Source organism: Daphnia pulicaria, chromosome 6 (genome assembly GCF_021234035.1).
Source record: "Daphnia pulicaria isolate SC F1-1A chromosome 6, SC_F0-13Bv2, whole genome shotgun sequence".
Taxonomy (NCBI): Eukaryota; Metazoa; Arthropoda; class Branchiopoda; order Diplostraca; family Daphniidae; genus Daphnia; species Daphnia pulicaria.
Genome location: NC_060918.1, coordinates 24,102,447 through 24,121,127, shown reverse-complemented (window position 1 = coordinate 24,121,127; position 18,681 = coordinate 24,102,447). Strand labels below are relative to the sequence as shown.

Genomic DNA, 18,681 nt, shown 5'->3' with positions numbered 1-18,681 from the left:
AGACTTTCCATTTTCGCCCCTAGTAAATTTCCTGCAAGCGCAAATGAGGTTCAAGTCCCGCCTCCTCCTAGTGAGCCAACGAAAGTTGCCCTGGGTCTTCAAAAGCCATACAATCTGTTGAACGAGACTCAGTTGTAACAACAGCAGCGGTGACATAAGAACAAGGCCAAAACAGCGACCTTTTCCCCTTCCGCTATTGATTGCCTCATTTTTTTAATGATGGCGCGCAACGTGAATTCCGAGATCGGTGCCGAAGTTGATACAAACAACCGGGAAGCGCCCCTGTTGTCCAGATATTTCCGTGGTGTTCATCGTCCAGCAATTCGACAGACCCGAAATTTTCACGACGAAAATGTTCGCTATCGCTTCTTGAAGTGGACTGCCTTATCTGTCAGCACTTTTTTTGTGGTAAATATCAAAAGTTACGGCGAATGAAGAGTATGTATACCTTGCAAATGTTGGGTTACGGAAATTACGCAATCTTGTTTTAGAACAATGGAAATTATACGGTTCCTAAAATGGAGCTACAGAAAGAAACCTTTTTGATGTCTTGAAAATATTCGGTGGTTCGCAAAGTTGATAACCTTGCCGTTAGGGCTGAACTTGTATACACGAAAAATTAGCCTACATAGACGCGCAGTGGTAGTACATTCTTTTCGTTTGATTTCGCCACATAATCTTCACGCGACTGGTTTGTCCAGACATCTTTGCATCGCGTTTATTAACACTGCTCTTTTCAAGGATGCGTGCGTTCAAATTGTAAAAAAAATGGCATGAAACCAGTTCACGAAGGGCGAATTAAAAATTTTATTACAGGTTTCATTATCTTTCATCGAGTCCAAGTCAGTACCAGCGCTTTTTACCTGTCTAGACTATAGACGCATTGATATTTGGTGGGTATTATATAGGCTCAAAAGAAAATCGACAAAGAATTTTAGAAGCAAGCTCCGAAGGCGCTTTCAGAGGCCATCCACGTCCCGTAAAATTCAAGGTCACATAAAGTCTGAACGTTTTTATTAGGTACTACCATCGGGTTCATCTTTGTCGTCTGCCGAGCTGTTGCGTAACAAGTTCGGTACACAGTGACTTTGTTCGCAAGGGCTAGCGCGGTTTTATCTTTTCGGAAAAACTGAAATCTTTGTTAACAAATGTTTGGGATACAAGTTGAATTGGAGAGTTTAAAAAGAAATCAATTTTACATCACGACCTCGGCTTTTAGCCCCGAGAAGCCGGAAAATATATACCAACATTTATATTACAGAACCAAATTCACGCAACTCGCCGTGGGCGATTATAACAGATATGCCAGCAGATGTTTGTTTTTTTCTTGTTTAAATTTTGGAACGGCTCACGGACGATGGCAAACCAATATTATTTAATCAGAAAGCTAAAATTGTTTTGGGCATTAAAAAATGAAACGGGTTTTATCGTCACTCTAAAAAACATCACTGCTTGGCAGGCATGGATGGGCCTTTTATTTCCAAAACAAGAATGAAGGATACCCTAAATGGCTATCTAATACAATGGAATAGCATCTATACATACCTAAGCATACACCTGTCCTATACGGACTCGTCATAGCACGTCAAAAAGGAAACTATAAATCATGAAATTTGATCTGTTCAAAAAATATTTTCAAGAAATCTTAACTCACTCAAATTTATTCTCAAACGTACTGTGTGATTTGTGTTATTGAGATATTTTACCACTTGAAAAAATAGATAAAATGGCACAGCAAATATGGCCAGTGTAATTTTACGGTTCCAACTTTCTATACAGATATGCGGAGTACTTGGTGTAGGGGGGACTATATGGGCCTTGTCAAAGACAAATTACAGTCACCTTACAAGTAGTAGTACTAGTGCTGGAGTCTACATGCTGATGATCTCCGTGGTTTTGTTGCTCTTATCTGGAGTCGTTGGTTTTGTTGGCGTGTTACGACACAACAAACCCGTTATGGGCAGCGTAAGTCTATAAGGCTTATTTTAACCGTTGCCAAATATCAACCTTAACTAATAATTTTTAAAATTTTTAAATTATTCGTGCAGTTTATCTTTCTACTGTTTGTTTCGCTGGTATTCCTTTTGATTGGAGGTATCTGGACCTATGTCACTACTACTCAGACCGACCAAATGTCGTTGGAGCGGGTGGCTAACATAGTTCGGTTTGACTATGGAAAAGATTCTAGTAAAACGGCTCTCCTTGATATCGTTCAACAATCGGTATTGATTAATTATAGTTTTGTTTTGTTTATATTAATAAAATAATCAGATTGTCGATGTTATTTACACAGTTCCGATGTTGCGGTTCGAGCAGCTTTTTAAGTTGGATGGTGTCTTCTTACAGTTTGAATCAGACGGAAATTATACCGCGTGATGATTCTGGCACCAAACTCACGTTCACCGTACCAAAATCGTGTTGTATCGAACCGGCGAGTCAAAACTGCCAAGACCATCGCCACATGGGGTCAAACACAACAACCAATCAGTTTATTTATACCAAGGTAAGAGTTAAGAAAGGCTAACAAAATGGGAATCGATTTATCCGATGTAATTATGTTTTTTGCCTTAATAGGGATGCGTTCAAAAACTTCAGGCTAGCAATACTCCTTATGGAACTTACGCATTATGCGTCAGTTTAGCAATCGCGCTTCTCCAAATTATAGGACTTGTCTCCTCATTTCTCCTTTTCCGGACATTTCATTACTTAGACACTCTATCCTAACTTGGAAATCTGAGATTTGGGATGTTCCGAGACACTATGTGTGTAATCTGTATCCATATGTTCCCATCACATTCGAATCACGTGTTCTTTCATTGTGACCTTCAAGTTAATTTAATTTGTTCCGATGTTCGTGATCGCTGTTGTTTCATTTTGAATTTTCTTTCATCATTGTGTTCGCTTGCCTCAGGCCCCCTACCATGGTGCCCCTACCAACTTATTTGTTTTTTTTTAAAAGGTAAAATTTTTGAAATACAACATTTGAAATCATATAATCAGGGATTACATCATGACTACAAAGTGGCGACATTAAAAAAATAAACCCCGCTGTCATTACCAGGGGTATGGAGAGATGGTTTCCACTGACAGTGTTAAATTTCCCATAAAAGGGGAGGCTCCGGTAATTTTACTAAAAGGTCTCTCCGACTGTGGTGCCACCAAACGGGTGTGTAAGGGAACTACATGCTATTTCTTTGAAAACGCATACACACATTTTCTTTTCGTCTGCTTTTATTGTTTTCAAGTATAGACCTTATTAAGATCCAAAGGTATGGGTCAAGCCGACCCCTTTGCGTCGCGTTGCAGTGTGAAGGGGTGCCGTGAACAGAAGATTTTTATTTGGCTCGCCCCGCAGTACATGGATATTAGGCTTGTCGGGTTAATCGTGCCCGAGGGAAGAATAGGGAGGAAAGGAAAGTCTGGTCCCCTCTTTTTTTCATTCTTTCCTTTCCTCCCTTTCCTTCCCTCGGGCCATGGCCTACTCTAGTAACGGCCTATAGGCTGGCTATCCCTGTGTTGCCGAATGATTCCCAGCCCCTACCCCTTCCCATCCCCTACTTTTCATAGCCAGAGGGCCAAAAGTTATCTTGAGATGTTCCACTTTCCAAACCATCTTTCCACCGTTTGGATGCCTGTGTGTCTGACTTGCATTGCGCCATGGTCAGAATCAAATGGAAATAAGCGATTGATAATCTAGTGGTTAAAGGGATGGACTCCCACAAGAGAAGTATGAGGTTCAAATCTATGTAACTCATAATAAATTTTTCATAATTTTTCCTTGTTTTTTCTTTACTTTTAAAGGGAATTAGATGGAATGCCTAGATTCTGTAAAAAATGCGAGTTTTTTCACATTTTTAATTTTTTAAAACAAAATCTGAATTTGTTTTTTTTTTCTAAGTCCTTGCCAAAGAAAACAAATTCAGATTTTGTTTTAAAAAATGTGAAAAAACTCACATTTTTTACAGAATCTAGGCATTCCATCTAATTCCCTTTAAAAGTAAAGAAAAAACAAGGAAAAATTATGAAAATTTATTATGATTTTCATAGATATGAACCTCATACTTTTCTTGTGGGAGTCCATCCCTTTAACCACTAGACTATCAATCGCTTATTTTCAATTGATTCTGACCATGGCCCAATGCAAGTCAGACACACAGGCATCCAAACGGTGGAAAGATGGTTTGGAAAGTGGAACATCTCAAGATAACTTTTGGCCCTCTGGCTATGAAAAGTAGGGGATGGGAAGGGGTAGGGGCTGGGAATCATTCGGCAACACAGGGATAGCCAGCCTATAGGCCGTTACTAGAGTAGGCCATGCCTCGGGCACGATTAACCCGACAAGCCTAATATCCATGTACTGCGGGGGGGACTAGGGAGCGAAAACTGCGAAATATTTAGAAAATTCTTTAGTGTGATCGTTGATGTTCGTCGTGTACGTGTCGTGGTTTTCACTGAACGTGTTCTCTTAACCATTATCTTCAACAATCAACATGCCTCAGCCGAAATGGTACCACAAATCTCTGGCAGAATTGTGTATGGCCAGTATCGTCGATAACATGGAGAAATGGACGGCATTACGTAGTTCAGTGCACGTTTCCAGTCTCTTTTACCTTCTGCGTGAGTGTCTTTTCCTTGGAATAATTGTGTGCTTTTTATTTGATTATGCCATTTTGACTATGCACACAGCTTCACATTGTCTGGAGTACATGACTCTTGAATGGGTCGAAAGAAACCACTGGGATATTACAAAGGAGACTATTGAATTGCTCCTGAACCCACACTTGAAAATTCTGGATTTATCTATAAGTAATATGCATATAACTGACAGTTTTCGCATCGTGCGTTTAGCATCGGTCAGATGTTCGGTAAAAATTAATTCGTTATTTTTATATAGAAGTGAATTAATGAACAACTTTTTGCAATTACAGCAACTCACTACACTGAAGATAGGTTTTTTCACAATAAATCAAGCAGAAGATACTTTTACTCCCATTTTGCAGCTTTTCGAACACCTGCAGATCCTTGATTTATCTGGCACAATTTACGGTGCTAGTTGCATGATCAATCTTGGATTAATTGATAAACCAAAACTAAGGTAGGGTCTACTTTAATGAAATAAATAAACTTTCTTTATGTCCACTTAATTTTTTTTCAAGGAAATTGCGAGTGAATTCGTGCCCTGGCGTGACCGATTCTGTAATGCAAGATTTCTGCAACGGTCAAAGTTCCCTTCAGAAATTATCAGTTTATCGAACGGAAGTGACTCATATCGGAATTCGATTTGCTATCGAACATTTACCAGAGCTGAAAGAATTAAATTGCGACAATGAGTCTGATATCCTCAAAGCTTTTCGTAGAATTCGTAATGACGACAGAGAATCAAAAAAATATTCTTTGACCAAGTGGATGTGGAATCCGCCAGAAGAAGTCTCCTATGAAAAAGGCAGCGTTTCATTGATCGTTGACATGTGTCCGTCGCTTGTTGATGTTTTCATACAAGTAAACGACGAAGGATTTACGGATGAGGAGTTATTAGGTGAGAAAAATCTGAAGTAATGGTATTCGCACGTGTAGGGAAATTGAATGCAATTTTATTTTAGGTTTTCGAGAACTTAAACAACTAAAACATTTCAGAATTGGGATATCCTTCATGCCGTCAGTCTCTATTCGTGGCGGAGTAATTCCTCTTCTACAAGCTCGTGGCCATACACTTGAAACGTTATTTTTATCGATGGAAGTAACGAGCGAAGAAGTCGATCTCATCATCGAGAGCTGCCCGAACATTCGCCGTTTGCGACTTGTAATAAAGGGTACTGATCTGGAAACTCCCGAACCGGTGGTAGATGACCTCGTTCACTCTTCTCTTCGTTCCCCAAAGGAAGTATTTCCGTTAAGGATGCTGGAAGAAATCTCTCTGTCTTCTTATTTTTCACAATTCGCTATTTCACGCAAACTCTTACTTTTGCTTTTATCTTCCCTTACTATTACAGAGATAGCCATAGACGATTGTTTCACTCTTGATGACAAGATCATTGAGGAAGCTTGCGCTAGAAATAGTTTCAAGTATTTAAACAAGTTATGGTTGTGCGGTTGTTCTAATGTGAGCCAGAAAGGCATCGATTTCTTCTTGAACGAAGCGAATCCTTTGGACAGAATTTTTTTAAAAGACTGTGGAAATGTGAACCCTGAGCGTATGAGAACCATGGCTCAAGAGAAGCATTGGAATCAGCTAAAAATAATTGTTGAAGATTAGAGGTGATCGCAGTGTGATGGGCGGACAAAAATGCGATCCAACATTTCTTTTAAAAGTTTCGTTTCCTGCGTTCGAACACTTTTTCTTTATATGTTTGTATCTTTAAAAAGAAAAAAGAATATTGTTTTTGTCAAAATTCTTTTTATCAGTGGTACTCAGGAAATATTAAAGAAATTCAATAACATCTATGTTTTCATACTTTATTCCACAAATTTTTATAGGTTTTAATTCAGGGGATGGCTACACTGATTCCGATAAGCTAAACAAATCTTATTTTGTTTTTGTATATTATTTAGGACATTATTTTCATTAATTTGTTGTAAGTTCGCTTAAATGTCTGTTGTAATTTGGTCAAACTAGATTTCTCTTCCTCCAAGCTGATGTTAGAAATATTGGCGTCGTTCTCAGCTGATCCAACTTTGTCAGTTCGACTGGGCTCTGTTGATGCTGGACTGGTGAAGGTATTCGTTGCTACTGGTGTTTAGTTTGATGCTGGGAAGGTAGGAAAAGAATTGAACTTATTATGATTCAAAATGGTCGTTTGTGGCTGTGTCGAATATCTGATCAGGTTAGAAGTAGCTTCAGGAGTAGTTGGTGGTTCGGTTGTTGGCAGATCGGTCGTCATTGGCCTGCCAGTTGTCGGAATATATTTAGCTATTGTCCTAGGTAGTAGAGAAGTGATTGCAGTGTTAAGTTTTTCCCTGTTTATGATATTGCGGTTTGGGTTATTTGAATAGTAATGTTGATTGTAGGGAGATGTTGACTTTAATGGCGAAAAAGTAGAAATTTTACGAAGGTAAGCAGATTTCAGAGCCAGCCACGGATTTTTAGTCGTCATTTCTGGGACTTGTTTCACATTATCGGCTTGGTTATTATGTGGGTAAATTTCAAACGATGATGCCGAATAATGGTCGTCTGTTTGCTCAGGAGATTTCAGAATAACTCATGGAATGTCTTGATAGTCGTTGAAATAAGTTGTGGGTGGGCGAATGGTCGTCGATGATGGCCGCTGACTTGTTTTTTGTTGACGAAGGGAAATAGGTGACTGAATCCGACGAATATGATGGATGGCTGGATTCGGTGGATTGCGAGATGAGCCAAGATTCGTATTCAGGATTGTTATCGTTAAAAACAGGTGGTTGTTTAGTTGGTGCTGTGCTAGTTGAAGTAGTTTTTGGTACTTTTGTAACGGGAATTTGATGTTTGAGACCATGGCTGGGCTTGATGATTATTCTAGGCCCTTCTCCGGCTTCAAAATCTTCGATTTGTCGATTTATTCATCGTCGACTGAATCTGACGTTTTCCTTTCTGACTCCAATCATCTTGTCATTCACACATTCACCTGATTTTTAAAATATGTACTTTTGTATTGTTCACCCAATTTTGAAAGTTGTATTACCTTGAAGGGTAAATGACAAGCCCTCAGGGTTTCCGTCACCGATTCCTGTATTATCCATAATAATGGTCACATCTTTTGGTTGGTGGTTGTCGACATACCACTGGAAAGGCGGAACGTCGCCAATGCGCCCGCAAATTCTACATTTCGCAAGTATAGATTTAACGGGATTGTTATTAGATCAATTTCAGAGTGTACAGGCGGAATATTGGGCATACTTTGCTTCCTTCATGAATGGATAAACACGGTAAAATCCTCTAGCGCATCCGACCACATCCGGCAATCGACTGCGACCGTCCACTCTCAACGTGATTCGTGCCAGACTGCAATTCGAACTCGGTACCTGGTAACCATTTCAGATTTCAGTTTAATGCGCAAATTGCCGTAACGCTTTATTGAGTTGTATAATACCTTGACAATTCAGCGGCATAAACTAAAGGATAAGCGCGTTCTTCCGGAAATTGTGACGATTCGAACGGTGTGAGTCGATCAAAGGACAAGGGGACATTGACGGTACCTCCGCAGGTATCTATTACGTTATTTTCGTAAATTATTAAAACATGGAATAATCTCAGTTAATAGTTTTGTACCTGCAGAATTTCGATCCCAACTGTCAGCGGGTGGATTGGTGGTTGTTTGGCCAGCTAAACGGCGGCTATGGGTGTCCGGATCAGAATCAGATGTTGCTGGATGGATGAGATTTTGTGACAATCGCAGAATAGTTTGTGGTAGATCGTCATTCATCTCAATGTACTCTGGATCGAATTCGGTTATGGACGATTGACTTTCCGTCTCAATCGACTTGTTTCTCAAAAAAGGTGTTTTTCCTAATAGAATACCAGATTTAATTGTCACTAATAATTAAATAATTTTCAGTTTTAGTTCTGTGATGTAGGTACTACCTGCCGAAGTGAACGGCACGACAAGAATGCAATGGATGACAAACACAACGAAAACTTGTTGGCACATATCGACTACAATGATGGATACTGATGGAAACGATTGGCTGATTCGTTTCGTTCACGACTTGAGGTGGCTGGAATTTGGCAATCGCTGATTTCTGGTGAATTTTGGGCGAATGAAGATCGGTGGGCGATTTCAAATGAAGCCACTGGATGCCACCGGAGTAATTGTTATCGGATGAGACAACTGGATGATCCAGTTTGGGTCGGATGGTGGTGGTGGTGGTGGTTGGGGCTGGAGTAGTAGTGCTCGTTACTGGCAATTTGACACGGTTGACGGTCACTCTGGGTCCTTCTCCGGCCAGGTAGTCTTCCATGACTCGATTCATCCAGCGCCGATTCAATCTGGCGTTCTCCTTGTTGACAGTCGTCGTTCGGGCATACGACCATTCTTCCTCTGCACATTCGCCTAATAATTACATCAAATTCCATTCATTATTGGCAATTATGTTATTCAAATCTTTTTAAAAATTATATGGTCCTATATACCTTGGAGGGTAAACGAAAGTCCTTCAGAGAATACGTCATTGATGCCCAAATTCTTCATCGTGACAACGGTGACCTCATTTTCCGGCTGGTAGGCGTCGACGTACCAATGGAAGGACGGAACATCGCCAACATGTCCGCAAATTCTTGTAATTATATAACAATCGTTTCTTTAATATCAATAACACATTTGCGTGACCTACTAAAATTAAATAGAAATACCTGGCGCCCCTCATGTTGGGTGAAACCGTGTAATATCCTTTGCTGCATCCGTCCACATCCGGCAATCGACTCCGTCCGTCCACTCGCATCGTCAGTCGAGCCCGACGACAGTCGTCGTGTTGCACCTTTAAAACAAAACCATACAATCATCTCACCGTGACGATCAGCTTCTTCTACTAAATTCTTACCGTGAAATTCCAAACGCAGAGCATCGGGTAATCGCGTCTCGACGGGAAATGAGTCGATTTGTACGGCAAAAGTCGTTCAAACGACAGGGGGATATTCACGGAGCCTCCGCAGGTGTCTGATTTCAATACAAAATCAATTTCATCATCAGTTCTAATTGAATTTAATGATTAAACCGACTAACAAGAGCTATACTTGAATGTGCTACTTGTTTTAAAAAAGCATCTGTTATCAGATAGTATCCTAAATTGATAATTATTTACCAGAAACATAAGGGACCCTCCTAACGGGGCGGCTATTGGCGGTCAACGGGCCGAGTGAAGTGGCGACGAGTGCTGTAATAATAGTATTATTATAGTTCCCGTGTCCTATTATTATTTTCAGATTCTCCTCTGTATGTGTTTGTGTGTAATAAATACCTTCTGGTATGTTGCCAGTTAGCGGCGTTCCTACTGACGTCATCGGGCTATTTCCAATCAACGGTAATCGACCATTATCTTGTCTGTAGTAACCTGATCAACAAATATAAAGAGGAATTGAAAATCAAAATCAAAACTATGCAATTTGCCAAGTGTTTACCTGCCGATAAGGACAAGACAGTTGCCAAATGAAATAGCCACAAGAGGAGAAACGACTTAAACATTTTGTTTGTCTGCAATGTAGTTGAAAACAAATGAAATATAACATGTCAATTGGCAATAATAAAAAAATTGAGATTTGATTTCGCACCTTTCCATTTGGGATTCCAGGACGCGATTTGGAGTTGCATGACATATTACACTGTGCACTAAAATGAAAATCACCAACAGATAATCGATATATTTTATCGTCAGAGACGAATTTGTCGAAATGTTTCAGAGACAAAAGTCGAACGGACACTGGACAAATTCACGAATGGAATGGGACCTATTCTTCCTCTTTCCCCACACTCTCTACATATTGACAATAAGCTACAACATTCACAGCTGATTGCACACAACACACGTGCTGATGATGCAAATAGAAACTAGGTTTGTCTTGTTCTCGTCTTTGCTTCGTTAAATTCATTCCCATTCACCTTAAAACGGCTAAACGGGATCTTTCTCTCCACCAAAAAATGGAAATGGACATAGAAGGCATTTGGTGAATTTCTAAACACTCGAATTCAGTGGCCACACATAAATTGACAGACAATTTCTTCCCGGTTCGTTTGGTTGTTTACGCGAAAAACTGGAGCATGAAAACACGCGGGAGGTAGTAACATTTACATTTTGAAAATGGACGCGAACAAAGGATATTATATGCTCATTTTTTTTCAATTATTTCGTTGAGAATATTATTTGCAATTTTCATTTTGCATTTTGTTGTCAGCGAATTTTGGTTCGTTTCTTAATTTTGCGCTCGAGAATTTTTTAAATTTGGCAATAGTAGGGTAAAGTACCTAATTCGGGACAGGCCCGAAAATTTCTTATTTGGGACGAAATAACATTTTTCAGTTTAAAACAAAAACTAACCCGAGTTTCGATAAGAAAAGTTGCTGAAATTAAAGAAAATGAACGGATCTACGTTTATATACAACTATGTCAATGTAGCTGTACAAATTTTAAAGATATGACAAAAAATATATTGGGAAAAAGGACTTAGAAAAAAGCTAGATTTGGGACGTTTGCAATCTTGCAATATTAAGATATTTAGGGGTTATTTTGAGCTGAATTTAGTCTTAAAATAAAGAGCTCGACAGAATCTTTAGATTCAATGCATAGAAATGCAAGAAAAATAAAGAAATTTCCATCAAATCGAACTTGAAGCTTGCTGGCGATAAATCCCATAACACAAAATCGGGACACCCAAGTACACAAAATCGGGACAGTATAATGTACGCAAGATGGCACTAGTTGAACTGTCAAAATCAGGGTTTTACTATCTAACTTCTAAGTTCCGTCCTGGACGACACTTATTGTGAGGTCGAATATTGATGATGAAAGTTTTTTTCATTACGTCTTTTATGATTTTGTATAAGAGTCTTGCCCCTAATTGTTAATTCTATATAATTTTGTTAAGACACTTCCCAAAAAATTCTTGTGGCACAGTGGGTTGAGTGACTCTACTAAGAATCGCATTTATAAACTCTCAGTCGTGGGTTCAAATCCAAGGCATTTTTGATATTATTTCGGAAATCGCCTCAGGGCTGTCCCGAATTTATAGCACAGTAAGGATACCCGTAAAATAAATTTGACGGCCATTTCCCTTTGGTTTTCATCATCTGTCGAAGAGTTCATCACATATTGACGTATGCCGATGGCACAGTGGGTTCAGTCGTTGGCTGGGAACCACGTTATACTTTTGATTATTGGTTCAAATCCCAGGAAAGGTATTTTTAAAATTATTTCGAAAAACGCCTTAGGGCTGTCCCGAATTTATAGCACAGTAAGGATACCCGTAAAATAAATTTGACGGTCATTTCCCTTTGGTTTTCATCATCTGTTGAAGAGTTCATCACATATTGTCGTATTCCGATGGCACAGTGGGTTCAGTCGTTGGATGGGAACCACGTTATGCTTTTAATTATTGGTTCAAATCCCAGGAAAGGTATTTTTAAAATTATTTCGAAAAACGCCTTAGGGCTGTCCCGAATTTATAGCACAGTAAGGATACCCGTAAAATTAATTCGACGGCCACTTCTCATTGGTTTTTATCTTACATAGAAGAGTTCGAACAATATCGATAAGTTGTATTGGCACAATGGTTTAGTGGCTGGTTCTAACGCAAGCTTTAGTAATCGATTATGGGTTCGAATCCTGTTACCAGCATTTTTTGAATTATTTCGGATATCGCCCAAGGGGTGTCCCGAATTTATAACACAGGGGTTAGCTAAAAGCCATAGCCATAGCCAGTAGTGTACCCGTATGTAAAAATAATTCGACAGGCAACATAATCTCCCCGATGTAGAAGACTTTCGTTGTTCTCATGGCTCAACGGGTTAATTGCTGACATAGATGACATTTTCATTGAATGTCGTTTTCAGCCCCGTGTTCAAATTCAGAAGATAATTTCGATAGACTTCAGATTGAAATATTTTTTAAAAATAACCAAAGTAAGATTCGAACACAGAACCAAACCAAAAATTTCGTAAGAGACAGGCACTAAACCACTGTGTCAATACAACCGACTTTCGTCGGTTCGAACTCTTTTATGTTAGATAAAAACCAATGAGAAGTGACCGTCGAATTAATTTTACGGGTATCCTTACTGTGCTATAAATTCGGGACAGCCCTAAGGCGTTTTTCGAAATAATTTTAAAAATACCTTTCCTGGGATTTGAACCAATAATCAAAAGTATAACGTGGTTCCAAGCCAACGACTGAACCCACTGTGCCATCGGAATACGACAATATGTGATGAACTCTTCAACAGGTGATGAAAACCAAAGGGAAATGACCGTCAAATTTATTTTACGGGTATCCTTACTGTGCTATAAATTCGGGACAGCCCTGAGGCGATATTCGAAATATTTTAAAAAATGCCTTTCCTGGGATTTGAAACATGAACAAAAAACGGTAATGGTTTCGTTATCCGTCACTCAATCCAACGTGCCATGAAACACTGTCGAAAATGATCTCTTGTGTAATACCGTTGACAATAGTTGTGCAATTCGGAATAAGAGGGATGCTGACAGTCAAATATGTTGATTAACGTTTATTCATATAAAGACACTTTTAGATGTGAAGGGAGTCGAACCCTAACCTGTTGTACGTGAGATTGATAGGTCAACATGCTATCCGTAAGACCAATCGTGTGTTTTGATTTCTGTTTTCATTACTGTCAAAAAGTGGTTGTTGCTACACAACCAACGGTAGATGGCGCTGGCGACTGTCCCGCATTTGGTTTCTTTGTCCCATACTTTTTATCGGTGTCCCGACTTAGGAAGGTGTTCGGCCTATACTAAAGCATGCGAAACGGCAATAGCCAAAAAGTGTCCCGAATTAGGAACAATACCCTACATCTCGTAAAAATATTGCAACCGATTTTTCGAGCCCAGAGGGCAAAGGACGACAGCGAATAATAATTAGAAACTTTTTTCCTTGACTGTTTTGGGTGCCATTTTCTATTTTGAGGTCTTTCAGACTTTCAGTTAGTCGATTTAGTTATTAACTATTTTCTTTAATATGCCTCAGCCGAAATGGTACGGAAAATCTCTTTCGGCATTGTGCATGGAAAATATCGTCGATAACATGGAGAAATGGACGACATTGCGTAGCTCGGAGGATGTTTCCTGTCAATTTTTTCATCTGCGTGAGTGTCTATATAAAATAGTTGGTATTATCTATTACTACTTTTATTTGATTATGCCATTTTGACTACACACAGCTTCACATTGTCTGGAGTACATGACTGAATGTCTTTTGAAAGACTACTCGATAACAGAGGACATGTTTGATTTACTTTTAAGCCCACACATGAAAGTTCTGGATTTATCACAACTGGGCACTGGACGTGATGCAGAAAGAAATCTTCGCATCGTTCGTCTAGCATCTGACAGATGTTTGGTATATACAAGACCAATAGTTAATTCTGCATTATAATAGTTGTAAATTTATGTATAACTCTTTGAAATTACAGCAACTCACTACACTGAAGATTCATGATAACCGTGTTGCTTTTTCTGAAGGACAGAGAAATTTTGAAGTAGAAGAGTCTTTTGCTTGTATTTTGCAGCGTTTTGAGTTCTTGCAAATTCTTGATTTATCTTCCACAATTTATGGTGCATGTTGCATGCTCAAACTTGGATCAACTTGTAAACCAAAACTAAGGTAGGGTCTACTTTAATGAAGTTAATAAACTTTCTTTATGTCCACTTATTTTTTTCCCCTAGGGAGTTGCTAGTTGATTGCTGCCCTGGTGTAACTGATTCTGTAGTTGAAGTTTTTTGTAACGGCCAAAGTTCCCTTCAGAAATTATCAGTTAATGGAACGGAAGTGACTCATTCCGGAATTCGATTTGCTATCGAACATTTACCAGAGCTGAAAGAATTAAATTGCGACAATGAGTCTGATATCCTCAAAGCTTTTCGTAGAATTCGTAAAGAAACCAGAGAATCAAAAAAATATTCCTTGACCCAGTTGTTTATGCGGACCTTGATCTTGTTGACTCGGCCATACATAGTCCCCTATAAAAAAGGCAGCGTTTCATTGATGGTTGACATGTGTCCGTCGATCGTCGATCTTTTTTTTAGTGTTAACGACAAAGGATTTACGAATGAGGAGTTATTAGGTGAGAAAAATCTGAAGTAATGGTATTCATAGTGTGGGGAAATTAAATACAATTTTATTTCAGGTTTTCGAGAACTTAAACAACTAAAAAATCTCGGAATTGGGTCGTCAGTCTCTGTTCGTGGCGGAGTAATTCCTCTTCTACAAGCTCGTGGCCATACACTTGAAACGTTATCTTTATCGATGGAAGTAACGAGTGAAGAAGTCTTTCTAATCATCGAGAGCTGCCCGAACATTCGCCGTTTGCGACTTGTTTTAGAAAGTACCGATCTGATGGATACTCCCGAACCGGTGGTAGATGACCGCGTCCACTCTTCTCTTTGTTCCCCAAAGGAAGTATTTCCGTTAAGGATGCTGGAAGTCATCTCTCTGTCTTCTGACCTTTTTTTTTCTCCAAACCCCATCTTCGCTATTTCACGCAAATTGTTGCTATTGCTTTTGTCTTCCCCTACTCTTACAGTGATTTGCATAGAAAAGTGTTTTACTCTTGATGACCAGATCATCGAGGAAGCTTGCGCTAGAAACAGTTTCAAGTATTTGACCAAGTTAAACTTTTACGGTTGTTCTAATGTGAGCCAGAAAGGCATCGATTTCTTCCTGAACGAAGCGAATCCTTTGGACGAAATTTCTGTAGAATACTGTGGAAATGTGAACTTTGATCGTTTGAAAATGATGGTAGAAGAGAAGCACTGGAATGTCAAGTGGAATGTTTAAGATCAGAGGTGATTACAGTAAGAAAATGCGATCCAATGTTGTTTTTTTTTAACTTTCGTCGTTTTTCCTGCCCAAACACTTATTTCCTTATGTTTATACTATATGCTTTCATAAAATCCTCACCTGGAACTCTCATAAGATTCTTCATCTGCTGTACACGAGTCAAGGTTAAATAGTCACGGAATCCAATATGTGTCTGTTTCATTTTACAATTGAACTTCATTCCACACCTTCTTAAAATTGGGTGTAAATTTAAATAAGCTAAAAAATCCTACACTACATGTCTACATTTATTCAATTAGGACATGATTTGCAGTAACTTGTAAGTTCGCTTTAATTTAATTTTAAGTTTAAGTAATTTGGATATTAAACTAAATTTCTTTTTTTCTAAGTGATCAAAAAATATTTGCATCGTTTTCAACGGGTGTACGGGTGATCCTAGTCTTAGTCTGTGGGTCTGTGAGACTGGACACGAGAAGGAATGGATGTTTATTATTTTTTATTATTTGCTGTTGAACATTATTTGCAATTTACTTTTTTCTTCTTTGTGAGGAAATTTAGTTCGTTTTTTTCTAATTTTATCGACTCACGCTATTTATAAAAGAAATCTGGCAAAAGTGCATCTCGCCTTCAATGCAATTATCAGGGGCGGAGAGAAACATCTAGAAAAATCTCTATAGTGTAATCGTTGATGTTCGTTTTGTATGTGTCTTGGTTTTCACTGAAGTCCTTCACTGTGTTCTCTTAACCATTATCTTCAACATGCCTCAGCCGAAATGGTACCATAAATCTCTTTCGGCAATGTGTATGGACAGTATCGTCGATAACATGGAGAAATGGACGGCATCGCGTAGTTCAGTGCACGTTTCCAGCCTCTTTTACCTTCTGCGTGAGTGTCTTTTCTTTGGAATAATTGTGTGCTTTTATTTGATTATGCCATTTTGACTATTCACACAGCTTCACATTGTCTGGAGTACATGACTCTTGAATGGGTCAAAAGAAACCACTGGGTTAAAAAAGAGATGTTTGAATTGCTCATGAACCCACATTTGAAAATTCTGGATTTATCTAAACTCGTAAAATGTCATGATATGCATATCACTGACAGGGTTTGGATTGTGCTTTTAGCATCAGTCAGATGTTCGGTAAAAATTAATTCGTTATTTTTATATAGAAGTGAATTAATGAACAACTTTTTCAATTACAGCAACTCACTTCACTGAAGATAAGTTTTTTCTCAATAAATCAAGTAGAAAATACTTTTACTCCCAATTTGCAGTTTTTCGAACACCTGCAGATCCTTGATTTATCTGGCACATTTGATGCTGGTGCTAGTTGCATGATCAATCTTGGATTAACTGATAAACCAAAACTGAGGTAGGTCTAGGGTCTACCTTAACGAAGTAAATAAACTTTCTTAATGTCCTATTATTTTATTTTTTTTCAAGGGAATTGCGAATTTATTTGTGCCCTGGCGTGACCGATTCTGTAATGCAAGTTTTCTGCAACGGTCAAAGTTCCCTTCAGAAATTATCAGTTCATGAAACGCAAGTGACTCATATCGGAATTCGATTTGCTATCGAACATTTACCAGAGCTGAAAGAATTAAATTGCGACAATAAGTCTGATATCCTCAAAGATTTTCGTAGAATTCGTAAAGAAACCAGAGAATCAAAAAAATATTCTTTGACCAAGTGCTGGCTTATGTGGCCTCCGCCAGACGAAGTCTCCTATAAGAAAGGCAGCGTTTCATTGATGGTTGACATGTGTCCGTCGCTTGTTGATGTTTTCATACAATTAAACGACAAAGGATTTACGGATGAGGAGTTATTAGGTGAGAAAAATCTGAAATGATGGTATTCGTATGTGTAGAAAAACTAAACGTAATTTTATTTCAGGTTTTCGAAAACTTAAACAAATACGAAATCTTGGAATTCGGATATCCTTCCTACCGTCAATCATCTCTATTCGTGGCGGAGTAATTCCTCTTCTACAAGCTCATGGCCTTACACTTGAACAATTATATTTAACGGTGGAAGTAACGAGTGAAGAAGTCTATATCATCATCCAATGCTGCCCGAATATTCACCTTTTGCTACTTTTTTTTGAAAGTACCAAGCTGGAAACTCCCGAACCGGTGGTAGATGATGGCGTCCACTCTTCTCTTTGTTCCCTAAAGGAAGTATTTCCGTTAAAGATGCTGGAAAACATCCGTCTGTCTTCTTATTTTTCTCGATTCGCTATTTCACGCAAATTGTTGCTATTGCTTTTGTCTTCCCCTGCTCTTACAGCGGTTTGCATAGTAAAGTGTTTTACTCTTGATGACCAGATCATTGAGGAAGCTTGCGCTAGAAACAGTTTCAAGTATTTGACCAAGTTAAAGTTTCACGGTTGTTCTAATGTGAGCCAGAAAGGCATCGATTTTTTTCTGAACGAAGCGAATCCTTTGGACGAAATTTCTTTAAATGACTGTGGAAATGTGAACCCTGAGCGTATGAGAACCATGGCTCAAGAGAAGCATTGGAATTCGGTAAAAATAACTGTTGAAGAATAGAGGTGATCGCAGTGAGATGGGCGGACAGAAATAAGATCCAATATTTCTTTTATAAGTTTCATTTCCTGTTCGAACACTTTTTCTTTATGTTTATATGCTTTAAAAAGAAAAAAGAATATTGTTTTTGTCAAAATTCTTTTTATCTGTGGTACTCAGGAAATATTAAAGAAATTCAATAACATCACTTTTTTCATACTTTATTCCACAAATTTTTATAGGTTTAAATTCAGGGGATGGCTACACTCATTCCGATAAGCTAAACAAATCTTATTTTGTGTTTGTATTTTATTTAGGACATGATTTTCATTAATTTGTTGTAATAAGTTCGCTTAAATGTCTGTTGTAATTCGGTCAAACTAGATTTCTCTTCCTTCAAGCTGATGTTAGAAATATTCGTTTGATGCTGGAAACACGGTCTACCAGGACCGGTAGACCGTGCTGGAAAGGTAGGAAAAGAATTTAACTTATTATGATTCAAAATGGTCGTTTGTGGCTGTGTCGAATATCTGATGAGGTTAGAAGTAACTTCAGGAGTAGTTGGTGGTTCAATTGTTGTTGGCATATCGGTCGTCATTGGCCTGCCAGTTGTTGGAATATATTTAGCTGTTGTCGTAGATAGTTGAGCTCTCCATACCCATGTCTTAACTTGTGGTTTTACC

At 38.6% G+C, this 18,681-nt stretch overlaps 4 protein-coding genes and 3 long non-coding RNA genes across 10 annotated transcripts; 5 read left to right on the top strand and 2 right to left on the bottom strand.

Annotated features, from left to right (window-relative positions):
- The first annotated feature begins 121 nt into the window (after positions 1 to 121).
- On the top strand, positions 122 to 2,853 carry LOC124344016 (tetraspanin-11-like). Its single transcript, XM_046797409.1, has 5 exons — positions 122 to 408; positions 1,780 to 1,965; positions 2,049 to 2,222; positions 2,294 to 2,503; positions 2,575 to 2,853. Exons 1-5 carry the CDS (start codon positions 217 to 219, stop codon positions 2,722 to 2,724), a joined length of 912 nt encoding a protein of 303 aa, XP_046653365.1. The 5' UTR covers positions 122 to 216; the 3' UTR covers positions 2,725 to 2,853.
- A 1,499-nt stretch (positions 2,854 to 4,352) lies between these two features.
- Positions 4,353 to 18,203, top strand: LOC124344008. Of its 2 annotated transcripts, XM_046797400.1 has the most exons (6): positions 4,353 to 4,617; positions 4,687 to 4,865; positions 4,929 to 5,095; positions 5,157 to 5,536; positions 5,601 to 5,923; positions 17,684 to 18,203. In XM_046797400.1, the coding sequence occupies exons 1-6, from the start codon at positions 4,491 to 4,493 to the stop codon at positions 18,020 to 18,022; spliced, it is 1,515 nt and encodes a 504-aa protein (XP_046653356.1). In that variant the 5' UTR covers positions 4,353 to 4,490; the 3' UTR covers positions 18,023 to 18,203. The 2 variants fall into 2 exon arrangements, with proteins under 2 accessions (XP_046653356.1, XP_046653355.1); XM_046797399.1 differs by lacking the exons at positions 4,353 to 4,617; positions 4,687 to 4,865; positions 4,929 to 5,095; positions 5,157 to 5,536; positions 5,601 to 5,923 and adding exons at positions 16,174 to 16,357; positions 16,426 to 16,613; positions 16,676 to 16,845; positions 16,917 to 17,302 and having other exon boundaries at positions 17,367 to 18,203.
- LOC124344028 lies at positions 7,349 to 11,120 on the top strand. The gene is made up of 3 exons (XR_006919511.1): positions 7,349 to 7,359; positions 7,422 to 7,423; positions 10,913 to 11,120. It is a non-coding gene; the product is annotated as an uncharacterized LOC124344028 (long non-coding RNA).
- On the bottom strand, positions 7,374 to 8,077 carry LOC124344025. The gene is made up of 4 exons (XR_006919506.1): positions 8,061 to 8,077; positions 7,868 to 7,992; positions 7,653 to 7,789; positions 7,374 to 7,595 (listed from the first exon to the last, which is right to left on the bottom strand). It is a non-coding gene; the product is annotated as an uncharacterized LOC124344025 (long non-coding RNA).
- Positions 8,083 to 8,616, top strand: LOC124344027. 2 transcript variants are annotated; one of them, XR_006919510.1, is made up of 3 exons: positions 8,083 to 8,174; positions 8,246 to 8,467; positions 8,532 to 8,616. It is a non-coding gene; the product is annotated as an uncharacterized LOC124344027 (long non-coding RNA). The 2 variants fall into 2 exon arrangements; XR_006919509.1 differs by having other exon boundaries at positions 8,526 to 8,606.
- LOC124344014 lies at positions 8,340 to 10,698 on the bottom strand. Of its 2 annotated transcripts, none has more exons than XM_046797407.1 (9): positions 10,235 to 10,698; positions 10,085 to 10,157; positions 9,925 to 10,017; positions 9,769 to 9,843; positions 9,508 to 9,623; positions 9,320 to 9,444; positions 9,101 to 9,243; positions 8,552 to 9,020; positions 8,340 to 8,476 (listed from the first exon to the last, which is right to left on the bottom strand). In XM_046797407.1, the coding sequence occupies exons 1-9, from the start codon at positions 10,277 to 10,279 to the stop codon at positions 8,443 to 8,445; spliced, it is 1,173 nt and encodes a 390-aa protein (XP_046653363.1). In that variant the 5' UTR covers positions 10,280 to 10,698; the 3' UTR covers positions 8,340 to 8,442. The 2 variants fall into 2 exon arrangements, with proteins under 2 accessions (XP_046653363.1, XP_046653364.1); XM_046797408.1 differs by having other exon boundaries at positions 9,769 to 9,840.
- Positions 13,595 to 15,659, top strand: LOC124344006. The gene is made up of 5 exons (XM_046797397.1): positions 13,595 to 13,777; positions 13,853 to 14,031; positions 14,105 to 14,295; positions 14,358 to 14,755; positions 14,819 to 15,659. Exons 1-5 carry the CDS (start codon positions 13,651 to 13,653, stop codon positions 15,466 to 15,468), a joined length of 1,545 nt encoding a protein of 514 aa, XP_046653353.1. The 5' UTR covers positions 13,595 to 13,650; the 3' UTR covers positions 15,469 to 15,659.
- Positions 18,204 to 18,681: the final 478 nt, after the last annotated feature.

What these genes read in the sequence shown, in the direction of transcription:
- LOC124344016 (XM_046797409.1), top strand. Translation starts at nt 217, where the DNA reads ATGATGGCGCGCAACGTGAATTCCGAGATCGGTGCCGAAGTTGATACA. An exon ending in ACAAACCCGTTATGGGCAGC is followed by an intron (nt 1,966 to 2,048) that starts GTAAGTCTATAA and finishes TTATTCGTGCAG; the next exon opens with TTTATCTTTCTACTGTTTGT. An exon ending in TTGATATCGTTCAACAATCG is followed by an intron (nt 2,223 to 2,293) that starts GTATTGATTAAT and finishes TTATTTACACAG; the next exon opens with TTCCGATGTTGCGGTTCGAG.
- LOC124344014 (XM_046797407.1), bottom strand. Translation starts at nt 10,279, where the DNA reads ATGTCATGCAACTCCAAATCGCGTCCTGGAATCCCAAATGGAAAG. An exon ending in CTGGAATCCCAAATGGAAAG is followed by an intron (nt 10,158 to 10,234) that starts GTGCGAAATCAA and finishes ACTACATTGCAG; the next exon opens with ACAAACAAAATGTTTAAGTC. An exon ending in TCTGCGTTTGGAATTTCACG is followed by an intron (nt 9,445 to 9,507) that starts GTAAGAATTTAG and finishes TTTGTTTTAAAG; the next exon opens with GTGCAACACGACGACTGTCG.
- LOC124344006 (XM_046797397.1), top strand. Translation starts at nt 13,651, where the DNA reads ATGCCTCAGCCGAAATGGTACGGAAAATCTCTTTCGGCATTGTGCATG. An exon ending in TAGCATCTGACAGATGTTTG is followed by an intron (nt 14,032 to 14,104) that starts GTATATACAAGA and finishes TTGAAATTACAG; the next exon opens with CAACTCACTACACTGAAGAT. An exon ending in TACGAATGAGGAGTTATTAG is followed by an intron (nt 14,756 to 14,818) that starts GTGAGAAAAATC and finishes ATTTTATTTCAG; the next exon opens with GTTTTCGAGAACTTAAACAA.
- LOC124344008 (XM_046797399.1), top strand. Translation starts at nt 16,231, where the DNA reads ATGCCTCAGCCGAAATGGTACCATAAATCTCTTTCGGCAATGTGTATG. An exon ending in CAGCCTCTTTTACCTTCTGC is followed by an intron (nt 16,358 to 16,425) that starts GTGAGTGTCTTT and finishes CTATTCACACAG; the next exon opens with CTTCACATTGTCTGGAGTAC. An exon ending in TACGGATGAGGAGTTATTAG is followed by an intron (nt 17,303 to 17,366) that starts GTGAGAAAAATC and finishes ATTTTATTTCAG; the next exon opens with GTTTTCGAAAACTTAAACAA.